Consider the following 23,129-nt stretch of genomic DNA (forward strand, 5'->3'; position numbering starts at 1 on the left):
TATCTGCTCCCAAAGGAACAGCAGGAAATCTTTTAAGCAGATCAGTGATAGATATTGTCCCTTGAGTCCATGCTAGTTATGTTTGAGTATTAGACTTCCTTATGATTTTATTAGGCCTTTGTTACATCAAGCCTTTGCCCCTTTAATAGCCTTGACATAATAATTATGCAGTAACATAATGATAGCTTTCAGATGTAGTTTTTTTAATCCCTTCATGTCGTCCTCTACCTGTTTTCCCTGAAATAATGGAAATACTGCAATGGAAATAATGACCGCTTCCCTAGGCAATTCTTCTGAAACCACCATTAATCTAAAAAATTGAACTAAAAGGGGAAAAAATTGTTTACTGATGTCAAAAATGAAGCAACTTTATTTGGCATCCGATCAATCATGAACTCAAGTAGCTACTTAGTTTAGTAGATTGGATACAACTTTTATGAGAAAGATATAAGGTAAAATATCAGTGACAGGATTTGTTTACAGATAAGCATGTTTCTGGAAATATCATAAGTCATACTTTTTCTTAGACATCTTTTGCATCTTGGTGTAATACTCATTAATAGTAACCTTATAAGAATTTGAAAAATTTTTTGAATCATTAAAAGAAGACTGTTATGTTCTGTATAATTTTGAAACTTGAGGGAATTCCCTGGTGGTCCAGTGATTAGGACTCCACACATTAATTGCCAAGGGCCCAGATTGGATCCCTGGTCAAGGAACCGACCAAAAAAAAGAAAACTAGATAATATCAATGCATGTAGATGTATAGTGTGTTATAAATCTTAGAACTGTGGTTCTTAAGGGCAGTTCGGCCCCTCCTGCCACCTGAAGGACATTTGTCAATGTCTGGAGACATGTCTGGTTATCCCAACTTGAGTAACTGTAATGAATTGCAATTGGCATCTTGTGGGTAAAGGCCAGGGGTGCTGCTAAACATCTTGCAATGCTTGGGGAGCCTCTCACAACAATGTCATTGTCAGTAGTGCCAAGGTTGAGAAATCCTGTGTTAGGGATGATGATGATCATGTCGTCGTTACTGTTATTGAGCACTTATTATTCACCAAACACTGTGCTAGATGTTTTAGTTACTCAAATCCTTACGGAAAACCCTGTGTAAAAGAAAACTGTTCCCATTTTACAAGTAAGGAATCTGAAGCTTGTACAGTTGGGCTCTTTGCCCAAAGTAATGTGACTAAATGGATGAAAATGGGTATAATCAGTCTGACTTAAAACCTTTGTGAGCTTTCTTTTCACTTGACTCCCTTTCAAAAAAGTCTCTGACTATACCACACACCCTAGCCATTCTGTTCATAAACAAATTCTGCCTGTGTTAGCAGTGCTACTTTATTTCTCAACATGTTAAGTTCAGAGATAGTATTTGACAGGTAATTGCTCCTTTCTCCTTGAAACACTTCTTCATTCATTTCTGTCTCCCTGATTTTCTTCCTGTCTCACTGGGCTACTCTTTCTTTGTCTCATTTGTTGTTTTCTTTCTTTTCTCGCCAGTCTTTTTAACATTGGAATGTCCCAGGGCATGGGTTTCTTTCCTTCTCTATTTTTTCCTTCAGTGGTCTCATCTAGGCTTGTGACTTCAAGTACAGTCTGTATGCCTGCCTCTCAAATATCTATGTCCAACCCAGACCTCGCCACTGATATCCGTATATGTATATTCAAATACTTAACTTGATGTCCCCAATTAGATTTTTTCCTTCCACACACAACTTTATTGAATTATAATTAAAATATAATAAATGTGTAAATATACAGTTTGATGAATTTTGACATATGTATAAATCCATGAAACCATCACTACCACCAAAATAATGAACATATCCAAGTTTCTTTGTGCTTGCTTGTAATCAGTTCCTCCTCCTTCTATCCCCATTTAATCATAGATCTGTGATTACTGTAGATTATTTGCATTTTTCTGGAATTTTTATGTAAATAAGATCATACAATATATACTCTGTTTTTGGTTTATTTTGGTCTGGCTTCTTTCACTCAGCATAATTATTCTGAGTTTCATTCATAGTGCATATCAAGAGTTTAATCCTTTTTTTATTGCTGTTGTATGAATATATAACAAAATGTTAATCCCTTCCCTTGTTGGTGAGCATTTGGATTGTTTGTCCAAGTTTTTAGCTGTTACCCTTGAAGCTTCTATGTACAAGTCTTTTTGTGGACATACATTTTCATTTCTGTTGAGTAAATACCAAAGAATAGATTAGCTAAGTGATAGAGTAGGTGTATGTTTACCTTTACAAGAAATAACCAAACTGTTTTTCAAAATAGTTATACCATTTAAAATTCCCACTGGCAGTGTATAAGAATTCTATTTCCTCCGCATCCTGTCCAATACTTTCTATCTTTTTAAATTTTAGCTGTTCTGATGGACGTGAAATAGTATCTCATGGTAGTTTTATATTTTCACAATAAATAATTATATTGACAGTTTTTCATGTGATTATTTGCCACCCATATACTTTCTGTGAAGTTAAGTGAAAGTCGCTCAGTCGTGTCCAACTCTTTGCGACCCCATGGACTATATAGTTCATGGAATTTTCCAGGCCAGAATACTGGAGTGGGTAGCCTTTCCCTTCTCCAGGGGATCTTCCCAACCCAGGGATTGAACCCTGGGTTCGATCCACATTGTTGGCGGATTCTTTACCAGCTGAGCCACAAGGGAAGCCCAAGAATACTGGAGTGAGTAGCCTATCCCTTCTCCAGAAGATCTTCCCAATTCTTCAGGGATTGAACCAGGGTCTCCTGCATTGCAGGTGGATTCTTTACCAACTGAGCTATCAGGGAAGCCCTTTTACTTTCTTTGGTGACATATTTATTCAGATCCTTTGTTCTTTTTTTTTTATACTCGATTGTCTTCTTATACTTCAGTTTGTAAGAGTTCTGTATATATTCTAGATAAAAGTCCTTGTGATATATGTTTCACAAATACTTTCTCTCAGTCTTTGACTTGCCTTTTTATTTTCCTAACATTGTATTTTGAAGAGCAAAATTTTTAATTTTCATTAATTCCAGTCTATTGATTATTTTTCTTATATAATTTGGGCCTTTTGTTTCCTATTTATGAAATCTTTACCAAACCTAAAATCACTAAAATGTTCTCCTATAGTTTCTTTTAAAAGTTTTAGAGTTTTAACTCTTGTGATTAGGTCTGCGAACCAATGGGTCTGTTTCTACACTTACTGTTCTGTTGGTCTCTATGTCTTTCATGTTGCCTGCATGACGCGGTATTGGTTACTGTGCGTGTGAATATGCTCAGTCGTGTCCAACTCTTTGCAGCCCCCTGGACTGTAGCCCACCAGGCTCGTCTGTCCATGGAATGTTCCAGGCAAAAATACTGGAGTTGGCTGCCATTTCCTACTCCAGGGGATCTTCTTGACCAGGGTTCTAACTTGCATCTCTGTGTTTTCTGTATTGGCAGGTGAATTCTTTACCCCTGTGCCACCTGGGAAGCCCCTGTTGGTTACTCTTATCTTTATAGTAAATCTTTACCAGTGTAAGTCCTCCAACTTTGTTCCTTCTCAAAACTATTTTGGCTCTTTTTGGTCCTTAACACTCCCATATCAATTTTAGAATCAGTTTGTCAATTTCTACCTAAAAAAAAATTGATATTTTGATTGGGATTCCGTTAAATCTGCAGATTGATATGAGAGTAAACTGATATTTTAACAATTTTGAGCCTTGTAATACAAAAGCTCTTCCCTGGTGGCTTATTGATAAAGAATCCACCTGCAAATGTAGGAGGTGCTGGATTAGGAAGATCCCCTGTAGCAGGAAATGGCAACCCATTCCAGTGTTCTTGCCTAGGAAATCCCATGGACAGAGGAGCCTGGTGGGCTACAGTCCATAGGGTTGCAAGAGAGTCAGATATGACTTAGCAACTAAATAACAACAACAATAATACAGGAACGCAGTATGTATATTATTTAAATCTTAATTTCTCTCATCACCATTTTGGAGTGTTCAAAGTATATAGATTTTATACATCTTTTATCAGAGTTACCCCTAAGTCTTTAATACTTTCTGGCACTCTTAATTGGTGCTATTTTTAAAATTTGAATTTCTAATTTTTTATCATCAGTATATAGAAATGCCATTAATTTTGTATATTGGCGTTTTATTCAGAAACTTTGCTAAATTCACTCTCTAATAGGTTTTTTGTAGATTCCATAGGATTTTCTACATAAACAAGCATAAATACAGTTCACTTCTTTCTTTTCAGCCCATAGGCCTTTTATTCTTTTTCTGCCCTGTGACACTAAGAACTCCCGTATGATGTTGATTAGAATTGGTGAAATGGATATTCTTGCATTTTTCCTCATCTTAAGTGAAAATCATTCAGTCTTTTACCATTAAGTTTTGATGTTAGCTATGTTTTTTGTAGATGCCCTTTATCATCCAGTCTTATGACTATAAAGATCATTTTTATGTTTACCATTCTAATATATATGTCCAACCCAAACCCATCCACTGACAGTTATGCTTTCCTTTATCCAGTTGATTGATAACCCCACTCAAGTTTTTATGTGCCTCAAACTGAACACATTCAAAACTAAACCTCTGGTTCTCTATATATTCTCAGCTTACTTCTTCCAGTGTTTGCAGTCTTCAGTAAGTGGCAGTGCCGTCCTTCCACTTCAGGCTGAAACCTTGGAATCACTCTACCTTTTATTTTTCTCCCCTTCTCACAACTCCTCTAAGGAATATGCCAACAAATCCTGTTCCTTCTATTTTCATAAGAATTATGACCACTCTCCAAGCCACCTTCACTGCTTACCTTGATTATTGCCTCCTAAATGAACGGCCTATTATTTCCCTCTTTCCCTTGGCATCTTCTTAGCATAGCCAGACTAGTCCTTTTAAAAGTAAAGTGTATTTTAAGTAATATAGTTTTAAGGTTCAGAAACAGTGAATTCTTCTACTGATAAAAAAAGATGATAAAAGAAATATTTCTTAGGATTTCTGAAGGATGAACCCAGCATATTAATCAATATGCTAGAAAATAAGGTTATATTAATAACTTAGAATATGAAAACTTCTGTTTTCTACTTTGGTCTCTTTCTTTTCTCATCAAATAACTAAATGAGATTATCACTATCAGTGTTGGATTGTCTTGCTTTTTTGGTCTGCTGTGTTTTTTTCTATTTCTAAAGTATATTAATATTAAAATCTAACATTTGAAAAAAGAACAATTTGAGGGATAATAAATATGTTTGATCTTGACTGCCAACTCCATTGTTTATAGTCACTGCCTGGAGCAGTATGTGCAAAAGGAATAGCTGTGTCTGGAATAGGTGAGGGGATGGGAGTAGTGTATTTGCCATCTCTATATTGCATTTATAATGTAGGCAGATTTTAAATGCTAATTTGCTTTGGCAATTGTTGCTTCAGTTTTTAGTGACCCTTTATATTTTTTTTTTGACAAAGTGCATTGAAACAACAGATAAGGAATTAAATCTTAAAGACAAATATAAAATCTTTTAAAAAATGAATGAAAAATTACATGCAAATTCTGGTTTTACCGCCAAATAACTTTATAGGATGTATATGTTAATTTTTTTGAAAAAGATACTGAAGAATCTTTAGATGATTGGTTTAACTTTAAAATTAAGTTATTTACCTCAGGAACACTAAGAGACTAAGAGTCAGCAAGGACTATGTGTTAAGTAATCTTTTGCGGGGAGGGGATTTTGGGGTATGATTTACATCCATTAACATTTATTCTTAGGGGTTGTGTAGTCCTGTGTGTTTGGGCAAATTATATAGTAGCATAACCAGTATCCAGTATCACATTTGAGATAGAATATTTCCATCACCCCAGTAAGTTCCCTTGTACTCTAACTAGACGTTTAACCTAAAAATGACCTTGAGAAAATGTGGAGATCTAAATATATTTTCTTTGAATATCATAAACACTTAAAGAATAAAAATTTCTTTAAATGACACTGAAAGTAATTTTAAGGATATATCCTTCCAGCATAATCGTGATACCATTTCCAGCCACACTGTTCAAGAAAATTACCGTTTCTGCTTAGCTTCTTCAGCAAAACAGACACTTTAAAATAATAAAGCATCATGCTCAAGTACTTTATCTTTGAATATTACAGAAGAAAACTCCACAAGGCAGAGTGAGGATTTGGGAAGCCAGTTTACAGAAATTTTCATTAAGCAGCAAGAAAATGTCACTCTTCTCTTATCTTTATTGGAGGTAAGTAAAGAACTTTGTTGTTTTTGTCATCTTAATAAGCTTCTTTTGTTGCCCTTTTGGGTGTTACTGAGGAAGCAATACATATGTTCCTTTTTAAGACAGTGAAATTTGTTGTATCGTTGCAAGAGATTCACGTGTTTGTTTTAAGACCTGTGCGATCTCTTCACATACTGTCTGCTTGTTTCCATTTTTACAAAGTACAGTTATATCTAGTCAGTAACAGTTTAATCATTTTGATCATTTATAATTTTTCTTTTTATTTCTTAAATTACTTTTTTAAAGTTTGCTAAACTCTTTTTGTTTGCTTATAGTTTTTGGTACCATACTACTAATTGAAAAAAAAAAGTTTTTCTTGAAAATATGAATTACAAATGTTAAATATTTTGAATTCTTGTATTGTAGGAGTTTGATTTCCATGTCCGCTGGCCTGGCGTGAAGCTTCTTACTTCTCTTTTAAAACAACTAGGGCCTCAGGTTCAGCAAATTATTTTAGTCAGTCCCATGGGTAAGTGACTCATCTTCCTTATATTATTTTGATATAAAAGTGAGGATCACGGACTTCTCTGGCAGTCTAGTGGTTAAGACTCTGCACTTTGAATGCAGGGGGTGTGGGTTCTATCCCTGGTTGGGGATCTAAGATCCCACATGCTTCATGACAAGGCAAAAAAAATTTTTTAAGTCAGGATCATAAAAAACAAAACAAAAAATAAAACAACAAAATAACAAGAAAATAAAAGTAAGGATCACTTTTATAACTGAAATGATGTGTTAATAAATTGTTTATAATTTGAATCACTATTGGTATTTTTGATCTGCCAGTGTTTTACACATGGTTATATGTTCTAGGTGTTTCAAGATTGATGGACTTATTAGCAGATTCCAGGGAAGTTATACGTAATGATGTAAGTTACATTTTTTTTAAAAGCCTCAGAATATGCAGCTTTTATTCTCTCTTTGCAAATGAAATCTTTGATGACCCTTTTTCAGAGTTATAAGAAATTAGATTTGGAAAATTGGGTTAATGGTTTAGACCTTTTAAAGTTATATACAAGGCCCCATTATTTCTTTGTTTTCTGCCTATTCAGTATTTTGGTTAGACAAATAATTTTGCTATTCAAATTTATGCCTTCTACAAGTTTAGGATTTCTTCCATCTTTTTCTGAAAGGTTGTTCTGATCCCAAACTGTGCCTCCAGAGAGAGTACAGGAAACATCCCTAGACATTGAACTGCATAAACTTAACAGTTAAGTGCTGCATTTGAACTCTCCACCCTTAATTGATTGAATATATTTCAAAGGATTTTCCTTGTAATCTCTATTTAACTCACATGATTTGCTCCGATTTAATATTTGCATATACATTTGAGTATTTTATATTGACCAGTACTGTTTTGTTTTGATACAGTACTGTTTAGCTGCTTGACCATTTTTTTTTTGTTATCTACAACTTGACCAAAACCACAATACTTTAGATGGCAATTGGAAAAATCTTTCAAGCTAAACTTTAGAGCTAGGAGATCTTATCAGACTAATTTAGTCTCCACACTTACACTGAGAGGCCAAGGTGCACAGAAACCGAGTGGCTTGTCCTTCATTGGGGATGTCTTATACCTCTTTGTATCTGTGGCACCGGCCTTGCTCCTTCCTCATCTTAAGTGCTAGTGAACACCATTTGGGTTGTTCTTGGTCTCACAACTGGTTCATGGCAAAGCAAAGACAAAACTGAAATGCTCTTGACTTCTTAACCACATAGACAGTATTTTTAGTTTTGTATTTAAAACTTTGTAGTATGTATGTGAATGCAGTATTATAAGTGAAGAAATAATATAGTAATGAAACTCATAAGGGCTTTTTAATTTTTTTTTAATTTATTTTTTAATTGGAGGAAAATTGCTCTAGAATGTATTGATTTCTGAGGACATTTTTTTATTCCTTAATATTGTTTTAAGAATTGTGTACCTATTAGGAATTTTGAGTGTCTTTTCTTGACTAAAATACTACTATGTGTCTTAAACCCGAATTTGTTGTTCTACTCCTCTCTTGGCCCTTAGTTCAAATAAGATACATACCAATTAATAAAGAATTATTACGTACATACATACAAACTAATTAATAAAGAAATTCTCTCTTCCTGTATTGTTATTAGTATTATTATCATTTATTTTCATTTTCAGATACAATTTGTGTGTGTATATAACTGCATTATCTTGGTTTTTAAATATAGCACTTCTTTTAACTATCTAGTGTTTTTCTTTTTTCCTACTCCTAACCTTTTTTCCTGTTTTTGAGACGGATAAAATGATTCTCTATTTATGTTGGTTTTCATTAATTTTACAATTAGGGATTAAGTTATATTTTTGCTATAATGTTTATTAGATTTTGGAGTTTTACAGCCGTCTTTCCTTTGGTTTAACAAATTCATTTGAATTTTTGCATACTTATTATTGAGCATTATGTAATAAACAGCATATTACAGCGTATAGCGATCAGAAGAAACTAACCAGCACGCTGGCGGTCACTAGTGGCACTCTGTGACTGCCTAGAATAGTATACTGCTTCCCCTCGCTCTTTTGTATTGTTTTCTTTCCTCATCCTTCTGTTTAAAACTTTGATTTCCTTCTTTTCTTTCTTTTTAATGTTTCTCATTGCATACAGTGATAGTTATCAACATGACTAAATCGCTCAGGGAGCCTATTGGTAAAGATTTTTAGTCTCAGTTTGTTCCATATTTGAAAAATTGATTTTGATCTGGATTTAGAGAATTAGTTAGTCATTTTTCATAGGTGCACTGAAATATCATATTTATTCAAGTTAGTGCTTAAAAATTAGTGAGAAAGGTTGAGAAAACTCTAGGTACCAGCTCACATCTAAGTGATAGTCTGTAATTGCATTCTTTAGTTTATTATTATGAGAAATGTAAGCACACACAAAAGTAGAGAAAACACAGACAAACCCATCCCCTAAACCCCTTAATTTTCAAGATTTTATTATACTTGTTTCATCTACTCCTCCCCTCACCATTCTCCTGTATTTTTTTTAATTTATGTCTTCTCCTTTATTTTTAACTGGAATATTTAAAAGGAATCAACCTATCTGATTTCACTATTTCTGTATAATTTCACTACTGCATACTTCAGTATACATGTAATGTGTATCCTTATATAACTACAATGCAATTATTGCATTTAATGAGATAACAAGTGTGTCTTAGCCCTCAGTTTAAATAAGATAACTATTCTGTACTCAAGTTTCCCACTTGTCTCATAAATGTCTTTCATAGTTGGTTTCCAAATCAGGATCCAGACAAGGTTCTCTCATTACATTTGACTGTTGATGTCTTACTTTTCTAAAGGCCTTGATTAGGTAGGTTTTGGTTCACCTCTTTGCTTTTCCCTGGGTGAAGCAGTTTGCAACACATGAGGAAATGAAATACCTGGCTGTCTCATTTGTATGATCAGTGGATTTGATTCAGGTGATGACATTCAGATCCCTTCATAGATCCTTTTGTCCATTATAGCCTATCATTCATGAATGAACATTGCCGGAATCAGTAATTTTGTTCAGAGTTTCAAAATGATGATTTCTAGAACTTGTCATTCTTTTACATTTATTCAGTGGTAATCTTCCTCAAAGAGGAAGTTTACTTCATGGAACAGTTTATTTTATTACCCTGAATTACAATTCATATGTGAAAGGAAGGATAAATCGATAAATCCCTTTAATTGCCAATTTTTAAAGTCAGGAATTGGTGCCCACTTATTTCAATGACCAATGAGTGTATACTTTATTTTCAGTAACATTTTAGTGGATATGTCTGAATAGAGGAATACCTCTCATAATAGGTAGAAGAAACTGAAATGCATTGAAACCTTGGGTTCTGTGGGGGCTGTTTTATTTCCTTTAGTCCTCATAAAAACCCTCTGACAAAGATACCATCCTCGTTTTACACATGGGTGTACTGAGACTTACATTATATAAATTACACACAGAATTTAAGTAATTTGCTTCAAGTTGCACAAGCAGTTAACCAAAACTTTAAAAAACCCGCTGTATCTAATTCATAGCCTTAGTGTTCTTCCATTGTATTTCTTCCTCCTTTGTTAGCAGTTAAGCTCATTAAGTAGGAGAATTTGACGTAACCACTTTCGCTTTCTCATATTAATGTTGAGAGTGGACAGTCAGAAAGATGAGTAGGACAAGTGCAATAAGGCTGTGGGCGTTTTTTGTCTTGTGTGAATACTGACCTGCCCAGTATGGACAGCCGACAGCTAATTGGCCTCTTAGGCACTTTTGAATTACCTAGTTGCTATTCCTCTTCTTTTAAGTAATATCTGCTTTTTTCATTAAATATTTTCTATCTCTTTGACCATTAGAATATTGTTAGACTCCCTGTGAGCTCGTAAAATTCTTGTTTGATAGTGAAATAAGCAGAAATGGTTAACAGTGAGTTTTTCTTGAATGATAAGTAGTTGCAGATATATAAACTAAATCTGGCTCAATAGGAACTAAGTAAAACTAAAAATCATAATCAAAGACTACAGAGAATTGTTCTGTACTAGACATGCTATTCATGAGACATGAATTCTCATCCTTCCTTTTTTTTTTCCCACCTGTCAACTTTTAGAATTAAATCTGGAGAATTTGCGGGCTGAATAACTACAAGAATAGTTGAACTTTCCCTGCTAGAATGTGGTGGTGTTTATTGACTTATATTATTGATTTCACAATTTCTTACTGTTACTATTGTGAAGTACATACAGAGGCATTACTGAGATAGATACAATCATGTTCAGCTCTCTTAGACCACAGTGAAAGCTATGTAATGATTGATGAATGAGCAAGAATTGTTGTATATTTGTATTGAATAGTGAAAAAAAGAACTGAATTAGGAATTGCTAAACATGGATTCTAGTCAGGGTGGTCTGTCTTTTGAAATCTGTATAGTTTAGGGAGGCAAATTACTCACCTTCTGTATCCTTTTTTGCCCTATCTGTAAAGCAAAGGAGTTGGACTTGTAAAATTCCTGCCACTTCTAAATTTCCGTGATTTTTAAAGTAATCTTTAAATGTCTTTAAAAAGTTATATTCCACTCAACATTATCTTTCTTCTCCATAAGGGCGTCTTACTACTGCAGGCACTAACAAGAAGCAATGGAGCAATCCAGAAAATTGTTGCTTTTGAAAATGCTTTTGAGAGACTACTGGACATTATTACAGAGGAGGGAAACAGTGATGGAGGTATAGTATGAAGAGATTGATTTGAGAAGGTTCCTTTTGTTCTCATTGAATTGTTAACTTCTGAGGAATGCAACTGAAGGCAGAAAGGAGGGCGTATGCCTTTTTTTGTTGTTTTGTTAGATGTTGAAAGAGGCTTTCCTGAGGGAGGATGGAGGCTTTACAGTCTTTCTTTCTTCCTCTGTGGTTTGTTGAGTATGGATTTCTTTTTACTTATCCTGCTTAATATTTCTTAGACTTTCAGAATCTGTTGGTGTCTTTCCTCATTTCTGGAAATCTCAGCTATATCTCTTCCAATACTGCTTTGTCACGTTTTTTGAAATCTTCCTAAACTCAGAGTCAGTTCTCTGTTATCTGACTAGATTCTCCCCTTATCATCATACTTTCTCATCTGTGTTTTCGGTCTTTTTATCTTTCCAGATTTTCTTCTGGATTATTTCTTCTGATTATTTCCTATTTCACCAATTCTCTCTTCACCTGTATTTGATCAGCTTTTGCATGTATCGTTGAGTTTTAATTTTTCTTTTCTGTAAGTTCTATCTGGTACTTTGGCAAATTTGCTAGGTAATTTTTTACAACTTCCTTTTTTCTGTATATATTTTCAATTTATCTTTTCATTTCTTTAAATGTAAGAAACAATTATTTTATGGTCTCTGATAATCCTAGTATTTTAAGTCTTGGTGGTACTTTGCTCTACTGGGTTTTACACATGGTACAATGTTTTTTGTGTACATGGTTTTCTTTTACTGTGTTTTGTGTCATACTTAGAATTAGTTACAGGAATTTGAATCCTAAGATGAAGGTAATTTCTTGCAAAGAAAATGTGTTTGTCTTTGGCAAGCCCTGGGGTTATAGTTTATCTGGGATCACCTTATTCCAGATTGAAGGCTTGACATTTCCTGGACCATTCAGGCAATGCAAACCCAGGCCAATCTATGAGTGCTGCTGCTGCTAAGTCGCTTCAGTCGTGTCCGACTCTGTGCGACCCCAGGGACGGCAGCCCACCAGGCTCTCCCGTCCCTGGGATTCTCCAGGCAAGAACACTGGAGTGGGTTGCCATTTCCTTCTCCAATGCATGAAAGTGAAAATTGAAAGTGAAGTCGCTCAGTCGTGTCGGACTCTTAGCGACCCCATGGACTGCAGCCTACCAGGTTCCTCCATCCATGGGATTTTCCAGGCAAGAGTACTGGAGTGGGTGCCATTGCCTTCTCCAAATCTGTGAGTACTGGTTAACTTTTCACTGTTTGCCCCCTGGGGATATGTCCTTTTGAGGTTCTGGTTTATTAGGTGAAGAGTTTTCTGTTAGATTCCTTGCCTACCTTGTGAATACCCTTGGCTTTGATTTATTTTCCTTCTGTCCCATGAGGCTGTCAAAATGAAAAGTTTAGATTTATCAAAATTGAGAAATGTACCACCAGCCAAAAGGTACTTTTATACTTAGCTAGCTGTGTAGATACCCATTTTCTTGTCACTTTTAGCCTGCTGTATAGTCACTTCATTGCTCTTAGACTTTTTTTTTAGTTCAGCATTTTTAGATACTTTTAGTGAGAAATTGATCGAAAAAACCTAGCACCAGAGTCGAGGAGAAAAATGAGTATATTTGCATTCACTGAACTGAAGTTAGTAAGTATCATAGTATGGTTGAGAGTAGGCTTACTAATCTGGAGGGCAGGGCCATGCTGGTGATAAAGATTTGGGTCATTAGAATATAGATGAAACAATAGATAAGCAGAAAAGATTGGATGAGTTACTTAGGGGTTCCCCAATGGTTCAGCGAGTAAAGAATCCACCTGTAATGCAGGAGACACAGGTTCAATCTCTGGGTAAGGAAGATTCCCTGGAGAAGGAAGTGGCAACCCACTCCATATTCTCTCCAACAGATAGAAGACCGTGGCGGTCTATAGTCCACAGGGTTGCAAAGAGTCAGACACGGACTGAGCACACATGCAAAGAGAGAGAGTTATCTTACTGAGATTTTATTTCATTACTTAAATTAATAATAAGATTAAGCATATTTTCATGGGTATGTTGTTGTTCAGTCACTGTCATGTCTGACTCTGCGACCCCATGGACTGCAGCATGCCAGGCTTCCTGTCTTTCACTGTCCCCCAGAGTTTCCTCAAACTTGTGTTTGTTGAGTTGCTGCATCCAACCATCTCATCCTCTGTCACCCCTTCTCCTGCCCTCAGTTTTTCCCAGCATCAGGGTCTTTTCCTATGAGTCAGCTCTTTACATCAGGTGGCCAAAGTATTGGAGCTTTAGCTTTAGCTTTAGTTCTTAAAATGAATATTCAGGATTGATTTCCTTTAGAATTGACTAGTTTGATCACCTTTTAGTCCATGGGACTTCCAAGAATCTTTTCCAGCACCACAGTTTGAAAGCATCAATTCTTTGGCACGTAGCCTTTTTTATGGTCCAACTCTCAAATCCGTACATGATTACTGGAAAAACCATAGCTTTGACTATATGCTTTGTCAGGGAAGTGATGTCTCTGCTTTTTAATATGCTGTCTAGGTTTGTCAGAGCTTTTCTTCCAAGGAGCAAGCGTCTTAATTTCGTGGCTGCAGTCACCATCTGCAGTGATTTGGGAGCCCAAGAAAATAAAGTCCATCACTGTTTCCACTTTCTCCCCATCTATACGCCATGAAGTGATGGAACTGATTGCCATGATCTGAGTATCAGTTCAGTTCAGTCACTCAGTCCTGTCTGACTCTTTGCAAACCCATGAACCTCAGCACGCGAGGCCTCCCTATCCATCGCCAACTCCCGGAGTTTACTCAAACTCATGTCCATCGAGTCAGTGATGCCATCCAGCCATCTCATCCTCTGTCGTCCCCTTCTCCTCCTGCCCCCAATCCCTCCCAGCATCAGTCTTTTCCAGTGAGTCAACTCTTCGCATGAAGTGGCCAAAGTATTAGTTTCAGCTTTAGCATCAGTCCTTCCAATGAACACCCAGGACTGATCTCCTTTAGGATGGACTGGTTGAATCTCCTTGCAGTCCAAGGGACTCTCAAGAGTCTTCTCCAACACCACAGTTCAAAAGCATCAATTCCTCAGCGCTCAGCTTTCTTCACAGTCCAACTCTCACATCCATACATGACTACTGGAAAAACCATAGCCTTGACTAGATGGACCTTTGTTGGCAAAGTAATGTCTCTGCTTTTGAATATGCTATCTAGGTTGGTCATAACTTTCCTTCCAAGGAGTAAGCATCTTTTAATTTCATGGCTGCAATCACCATCTGCAGTATAGTCACTGTCTATTTTTGTGTATCCTTGAACCCTTTGAATTACCTACTTGCCCATTTTTATGTAAGTTCATTTTTCCATTTCCAGTTGATTACTTGGAAGCTCTTGTATATTCTGGACACTAATCATTTGTTGATTATATATGTTGTAGTTATCTTCTCTTAGTCGGTTTATAGTGTTTCTGTTAAAGTTTAAAATTTTAATATAATCACGTGTTAGATTTTTTTTATAGTTTATGCTTTTGGGTTTTATTTAAGAAATCTATCTCTATCTCATTGTCATAAAGAGAGGTTCCATCACTTTCTTGTACTAAAGGCTTTAAAAATTTGTCTTTTGCATTTAATTAATAGGGATTTTCTTTTGAATGATGGTATAAGATTTGTGATCAAATTTCATATATGTGAAGGTCTGTTTCTGAGTTGTGTGTTCTATTCCATTAGTGTTTGTCTAGTTCTACACTAAAACCATACTTTCTTAATTACTAAGGCTTCATAATAATCTCCTATTAGAATATTGAAAGAATTTCCTATCTTGGCCCTCTTCATAATTTGTCTTAGTGTCTGTTTTCTTTATTCTTCATTTAAGTGAAACTTAATAGCTAGTCAAGTTATCTGAAAATCCCAGTTGGGATATTTATTGAAAATATACAGAGTCTAAAGATTAAAGAGAATCATCATTGACTTTTTCTCTCCATGAATCCAGGTATATCTTTTAATCTATTCAAGTCTTCTTTTTATCTCTTTCAGTAATGTTTATAATTTTAAACACAAGAGTTGTATACCTTTTTTTATTAGATTCATTCCCAGGCATCTTATACTTTTTGTTACATATGAATGAAATCTTTCTTTTTAATTACATTTTCAAATGGTTACTATTTGATTTTTTATATATTGATTTTGTATCCAGTTATCTTATTAAATCATTAGTTCTCATTGGACTTTATGTGTAGATATGGTATCTTCTACAAATAGTGTAATCCTTTTTTCTTTCTTTCATTTCTTATACCAGTTTTCTTGTCCTCTTTGTCTCATCACACAGACTAGGATCTTTGGTGGTGGTTTAGTCGCTAAGTGGTGTCCAACTCTTGCGACCCCATTGACTGTAGCCTGCCAGGTTCCTCTGTTCTTGGGATTCTCTAGGCAAGAATACTGGAGTGGGTTGCTGTTTCATTCTCCAGAGGATCTTCCTGACCCAGGGATCAAACCCAGGTCTCCTGCATTGCAGGCAGATTCTTTACCATCTGAGCCACTAGGGAACCCCATTGGAATCTTTAATACAGTATTAGAAATAATTGCTGACTTTAATGAGAATGTTGATGTTTCACCTTTAACTCTGATTTTTGCTAAGAGTTTTTATCATGAGTGAGTCTTGAAGCAAAGAAAGAGGAATGCATAGGTGGATCATAGGATTTTTAGAGCAGTGAATCTATTCTATGTAACTGTAATGGTGGGTACATAAAATTAATACATATGTTGAAACCTATAGAACTTACAAAGAATGCAGCGTAATGTAAACTATGACCATGAGTTAATAATGTATCAGTATTCATTCTTCAGTCTGACACATGTACCTCACGCTAATGCTAAATAGTAAGAGCAGTGGACACTGGCAAGGAGAGAGATGTGGGAGTTCCCTATATTTGTTTCTCAGATTTTCTTTAAACCTGAAGGTGCTCTGAAAAAATAGTCTTAATTTTTAAAAAGCAATTAATTCTTACAATCATACATCTCAAGTAGTAGGCACAAAAGTGTGGGTATATACACAGAGGAACCTACTCACTATGAGCTTTCTTCATAGGCTTTGCAGAGGAAACAGAGCTCTTTGCCTAGGAAGCCTGAGGAGTGACCAGACATCTGTAAGGAAAACCAGGGAGGGAGTCATTAGTGTTTTAGAAACCAAGAGAAGAGGAAGTTTCAAGGAAGAGGCATTGAGACAACAATCTCTTAGAGATTATAATGATTGATTCATTTAACAAATATTTAGTAGGGCTAAATATTGGAAGACTTCCCTGGTGGCTCAGATGGTAAAGCGTCTGTCTACAATGTGGGAGACCTGGGTTCGATCCCTGGGTCGGGAAGATCCCCTGGAGAAGGAAATGGCAATCCACTCCAATACTATTGCCTGGAAAATCCCATGGACAGAGGAGCCTGGTATAGGTTACAGTCCATGGGGTCGCTAAGAGTTGGACACGACTGAGCGACTTCACATGCATACATGCATACCTTGTATACGGGGCTTCCCTTGTGGCTCAGCTGGTGAAAAATCCACCTGCAATGTGGGAGACCTGGGTTCGATCCCTGGGTTGGGAAGATCCCCTGGAGAAGGGAAAGGCTACCTACTCCAGTATTCTGGCCTGGAGAATTCCATGGACTGTGTAGTTCATGGGGTTGCAAAGAGTCAGACCCAACTGAGCAACTTTCACTTTCACTTTACCTTGTATATGTCTGATGTCTTATCTCTATATCTGCTGAGGATACAGAGGTAAGTAGGATATTCACAAATTCCTGTCTTCATGAATTATAATCTAGTGGAGAAGACAGATGCTACATAATAATAAAAGGAGCAGGCTACTGTGAGAGCATATAGCTGGTGATCCTAACCTAGTCATTGGATCTCACTAATCATTCTTGAAGAAATGATGTGTAAGCTGAATGTGAAGAAACTGTGAGTTACTGAGATGAGTGGCTAGTCAAAAAGAGAAGTCAAGAGATCCCTGGGGGACCTGAGGAAGAGCAGGCTCACTGCCGTGCATGCTGAGGAGATGCTGTGCACGGAGATTTTTGTTTTTAAAATGTTTGGGGATTGAATTTTCCTTCAGGTTCTATCAGCCTTCACATTCCTGTGTTTTACATTCTTTCTCCAGGTATAGTCGTAGAAGATTGTCTGATTCTGCTCCAAAACTTGTTAAAAAACAACAACTCCAATCAAAATTTTTTTAAAGAAGGCTCATATATTCAGCGTATGAAACCTTGGTTTGAAGTTGGAGATGAAAATTCTGGCTGGTCTGCACAGAAAGTGACTAATCTGCACCTAATGTTACAGGTACACTGTCCTCAGACATAAATTTGGTAATTTTGACAACAATCCTTTCAAAGAAAAAAAAATGGCTTGCCTTTGGTCAATCCAGGATGTTGAATTGGTTTCAGGTGGGCTTTAAAAAAAAAGTAAGAACGTTCTGATATGGAGATTTGCAGTTATATTCAGAGATAAAGATTCCCTACTTCCCACACATACGCTTTGTTTCAATAACTGTTAACATCTGACAATACTGTTTCATCTTTTATTCCCCTCTCTTGCCTTTTTGGGTTATTTTAAAGCACATCCAAACATATAGTTTATTGATAGGTTTTGCACTAGAAGATAATAAGTTAGCTTGTTAAGTTGAATTTTTTAAATCTACTTTCTTCATTTAAGGTTCTAATATCATAAATTTTAGTATTCAGAATATTAAGTTCAGCATAGAAATTCATTCAGTAAACATTCACTGAGAGTCAGACACTGGATGCTTGGAAGTGGATGATGATGTCCCTACCCTCAAAGATTAATAGTCTTGAGTTTTATGTTTAATACAAATTAAGTTAACAAGTCACATGTAATTTCATTTAAGCTCTGTGGTGAAAGCTTGGTGGTGATGGATAATAAAACTGAAGACAGTAGGATCCCAAATGAATTCTGTATCAGAAAATTATGACATTTTTAAAGTATTTTACTTGTTTATCCCTTTATTGATCCCTCTTGTCCAGACCCTTAAGTTTATACCAGTTTCCTAACTTACTCTCTAGTGATTCTTGTGGGTCTTTGAGTGTCCCTGTGTTCGTAAAGTCGTGTTCCTCAAAACTAGGTGGTTAATCAGACTGATAATTAGAATCTGCATATTGTTGCCTTCTCTGGGAGTTTCCCACGTAGGGTTGACTGATAATCAGGGTGACCACATGCCCCAGTTTACCAGGTCAGTATTCACTTTGTAATTACTAATCGTGTCCTCTTTCACTTCAGAAGTGTCCCAGTTTGGATAATAAACTATAGTTAGCCTATTTAGAATATGCCTTAAAAACTGTTAGGGAATTATTTTACAGGAGAACATGGGCAGAATCTGTTGATATTCCCAATTTCATTGTTTCTATTTTTACATGTCAGTATCACACATTTCAAGGCTATTAGTTTTTAATGTTTCAGAAATAGTGTCCCAGTGGTAAAGTTGATATCTTTGCTCAACACTGCCTTCTTAACAAAGGAAATTCCTCTAGAAAAATGATTTTCAAAATGTGATTAGAGAAAATGAAGTGTTCTCATGATGTACCAGTTACATATATATTTCCTTCCAGAGTGAGAATCTAAACTGCTTGAGGAGCTTACTCATATTTTATAGCTTTGGGTACTACCTAAAGAATTAACTTTTGCAAAAAGTAATTGTTAACAAGAAAGTCACTTGATAATAAGTAAAGCACTATTTTACCAAAAAAAATTTAGAATAGAATGTTGCATATAAACAGAAAAACAGTATTCTAGTTATATATGGAGAAGGCAATGGCAGCCCACTCCAGTACTCTTGCCTGGAAAATCCCATGGACGGAGGAGCCTGGTAGGCTGCAGTCCATGGGATCGCTGAGAGTCCAGCACAACTGAGCGACTTCACTTTCACTTTTCACTTTCACACCTTGGAGAAGGAAATGGCAACCCACTCCAGTATTCTTTCCTGGAGAATCCCAGGGACATCGGAACCTGGTGGGCTGCCATCTATGGGGTCGCACAGAGTCTGACACGACTGAAGTGACTTAGCAGCAGCAGCAGTTATATATAGAAGTAAGTTAGTTCTTTAAGTATTCTTCTAGAAAGTGAATAAACTAGATAGTAGTTATTGAAGAACATAAACTTCAAAATAAAGAAACTGAGTTTAATTCACTGTAGTGTATTCTCCATTCAAAGATGAAGTAGTTGATGTATTTCATAGCTTCACAGGCCACAGGTTATCTTCTGCTTTTCAAACTATTAGAAGGCTTTCTTGATAGCTTTATTGCTTATATTTAGGGTTGCTTATATTTCAAGTTCTTGGTTATATAACAAATGAAAATGCATTGTAAATGGTGATAAATAATCCTTTTTGGATATATATGTCCTAACTGGAATTATTCATCATCCCAGTTATGATAGACTTCTAAGCCACTAAAAATTGAAATTGATCCACTTGAGGATCATTCATTTAAATTTCTAAATTAAATGTGAAGAAAGCATCTTTTTGAAATTTTTTTAGTTGTGAAACATTTAAATTTTTTCCTGGAATGATAATTTCATGACTATTTCTACCTGTAGGAATCCCTTCTATTCCATTTTTTGGACCGATACTGCCATTGACGCTCAGAAAACTCATTACCTAATGAGAGACTCCTTTTTGTTGTTGGATAGTTCTAATTGTAAAAAGCGTAATCTATATAATGAGTCAAAATCTGCCTGGATATAACATCTACAAACTTCCCCTGGTTTTTCTCTCTGGGAAAATATAAATCAATTTTTTGTGATATTTTGCATATTTATAATATATTTGAATATAACTATTAGTTCTTCACTTATTTTCTTATTGTTATAAGTATTACCTCTTTCTTCAGCCATCCCTCCTACTTCTTTGTTATCTAGAAATGTGATTATTTATAGCATCAGTTAAGATCAGATCAGATCAGATCAGTCGCTCAGTCGTGTCCGACTCTTTGCGACCCCATGAATCACAGCACGCCAGGCCTCCCTGTCCATCACCAACTCCCGGAGTTCACTCAGACTCACATCCATCGAGTCAGTGATGCCATCCAGCCATCTCATCCTCTGTCATCCCCTTCTCTTGCCCGCAATCCCTCCCAGCATCAGAGTCTTTTCCAGTGAGTCAACTCTTCGCATGAGGTGGCCAAAGTACGGGAGTTTCAGCTTTAGCATCATTTCTTCCAGAGAAATCCCAGGGCTGATCTCCTTCAGAATGGACTGGCTGGATCTCCTTGCAGTCCAAGGGACTCTCAAGAGTCTTCTCCAACACCACAGTTCAAAAGCATCAATTCTTCGGTGCTCAGCCTTCTTCACAGTCCAACTCTCACATCCATACATGACCACTGGAAAAACCATAGCCTTGACTAGACGGACCTTTGTTGGCAAAGTAATGTCTCTGCTTTTGAATATGCTATCTAGGTTGGTCATTGCCGGGGTCCAGCCTCGGCTGATCCAGGGTATTCGAAGGGGAGATGGCGTCGGCAACTTATTTAAATATTCATCGAAGATATAAAGAGTAATAGAATGAGGATAGCTCAGTAGGAAAATTCAGTGGAGAAAAGAGGCTGAGTAGCTTGGTTTACGTGGAAAATCAATATAGCCTGTGACACCAGGTTAGCTCTGACCATGGAGGCCACAGGCGCCCTCTCAAATAGTGGAAGGTGCCCCACCTTAGACACCTTCTTGAGTGGGTCTCAGAAGCCCAGGCAAATAAATGATCGCAGAGGACCTCCATGCTCCAGATGGAGACTCAGCCGGAATGTGAAAAGAAAGAATGACATGGCGAGACCAAGCTTTGGTGAGCAAGGCCCGTAGCTTTATTTTCAACTGGGGCTTTTATACCCTAAGTTACATATAGAGGATAATAGGGGATGTGAAATCATGCAAAGTCAGCAGTCTTTGATCCTTATCAAAAACCAGGATTTCTTTCCTGCAAATTTATCGTATACAAATGGTTTAGGTGATTTACATCACCTTCTGGCCAGAAGGCCTGTTAACATTTATGACTCTTGACAAAGGTTTGTCAACCTTATTTTGACTTATTTTCTCTAAGAGTAATTATTTTAAGGTTTGGCGCCATCGTCCGAAGGTGTTAGATAAAGTTGCATTCCTATAGGGCAGAGGTACAGTGGGTTTACAACAAAGGAAAGAATTTATTACCTTAAGGGTAAAGTTGCTAACACCAAGGCCACTACTTATTTTTTCTACATACCAACAATATTAATTAATACACATTCAAGGATACAATACAGGGGATGTGGAAACTTGGCAGCAAGCATTGGCTCATCAATGAAATCTTTTACTAGTTTTATTCTGACAGTTTTATTCTAACTCTCTGAGAGGCTCTAAACTATTTGAATATCTTAAGCTTCCCGTGCCTCTCAAGACTGAGAGACTGTAAACAATCGTATGCATAGCTGTAGGAGTCCGGGTAAACTTGTCAGGCGAGTTAAAGAGCTATCTGAGGGGTTTAGATTTAAACACTCCTAATGCCCAGGAACTTTATTAATTGGAGCTGTAAGTTAACTCTTTGTCAGAGAGAGCGAGATGGTGGTGGGGGACAGCCCCCAGTAAAGTCAGAGGTGAGAGCACAAAGCAAAAAGTTGGCAGACTCTGGTTTTTGGGGGTAGATGCTCGAGAATATCCAGGGGGACTCCTGAGGCTCGATCCCACCTTTGCGTATGCCGAGCCTCCTTCCTCATGACCTTTGTCATGAGTGGAGTGCCTCTCGCCAGCTCCCGGCAGGTCATAACTTTCCTTCCAAGGAGTAAGCGTCTTTTAATTTCATGGCTGCAGTCACCATCTGCAGTGATTTTGGAGCCCCAAAAAATAAAGTCTGACACTGTTTCCACTGTTTCCGCATCTGTTTCCCATGAAGTGGTGGGACCGGATGCCATGATCTTCGTTTTCTGAATGTTGAGCTTTAAGCCAACTTCTTCACTCTCCACTTTCACTTTCATCAAGAGGCTTTTGAGTTCCTCTTCACTTTCTGCCATAAGGGTGGTGTCATCTGCATATCTGAGGTTATTGATATTTCTCCTGGCAATCTTGATTCCAGCTTGTGTTTCTTCCAGTCCAGCGTTTCTCATGATGTACTCTGCATAGAAGTTAAATAAGCAGGGTGACAATATACAGCCTTGACGTACTCCTTTTCCTGTTTGGAACCAGATACCCAACTGCTGTTAGATGACATTAAGGAATTATTAGGTTTCCCCCCGGGTTTGATCCCTGGGTTGGGAAGATCCCCTAGAGAAGGAAATGGCAACCCACTCCAGTATCCTTGCCTGGAAAATCTCATGGACAGAGGAGCCTAGTGGGCTGCAGTCCATGAGGTTGCAAAGAGTCAGGCACGACTGAGCGACTAACACTTACATAAGGAATTATTGTTGATTTTGTTAGGTATAATAATGGCATGATGATTATATTTTTAAAATCTTTTTATCGGAGGCATATAGAAATATTTATGGGAAAGACAACACATAATTTGTTGTTTGCTTTAAATACAGGTATACCTCAGTTTATTGTGCTTTGTAGATAATTTCACTTTTTACAAATTGAAGGTTTATGGCAACCCTATGCCAAGCGAAGTCTGTCAGCTTTTGTTCACCAGCACTTGCTCACTTCATGTCTCTGTGTCACATTTTGGTAATTCTCACAGTATTTCAGACCT

General features: G+C 36.7%; 1 protein-coding gene across 4 annotated transcripts in view; it reads left to right on the forward strand.

Annotated features, from left to right (window-relative positions):
* The window catches only part of USO1 (USO1 vesicle transport factor), an 81,336-nt gene that overhangs the window by 34,325 nt on the left and 23,882 nt on the right, over positions 1–23,129 (forward strand). For all 4 annotated transcript variants that reach the window (XM_027544765.1, XM_027544761.1, XM_027544763.1 and 1 more), the window contains 5 exons: positions 6,129–6,229; positions 6,632–6,734; positions 7,076–7,131; positions 11,345–11,465; positions 17,574–17,752. In XM_027544765.1, coding sequence (XP_027400566.1) covers positions 6,129–6,229; positions 6,632–6,734; positions 7,076–7,131; positions 11,345–11,465; positions 17,574–17,752 — 560 coding nt within the window. The remainder of the gene's footprint in view (positions 1–6,128; positions 6,230–6,631; positions 6,735–7,075; positions 7,132–11,344; positions 11,466–17,573; positions 17,753–23,129) is intronic.

The sequence above is a fragment of the Bos indicus x Bos taurus genome, chromosome 6 (assembly GCF_003369695.1).
Source record: "Bos indicus x Bos taurus breed Angus x Brahman F1 hybrid chromosome 6, Bos_hybrid_MaternalHap_v2.0, whole genome shotgun sequence".
Taxonomy (NCBI): Eukaryota; Metazoa; Chordata; class Mammalia; order Artiodactyla; family Bovidae; genus Bos; species Bos indicus x Bos taurus.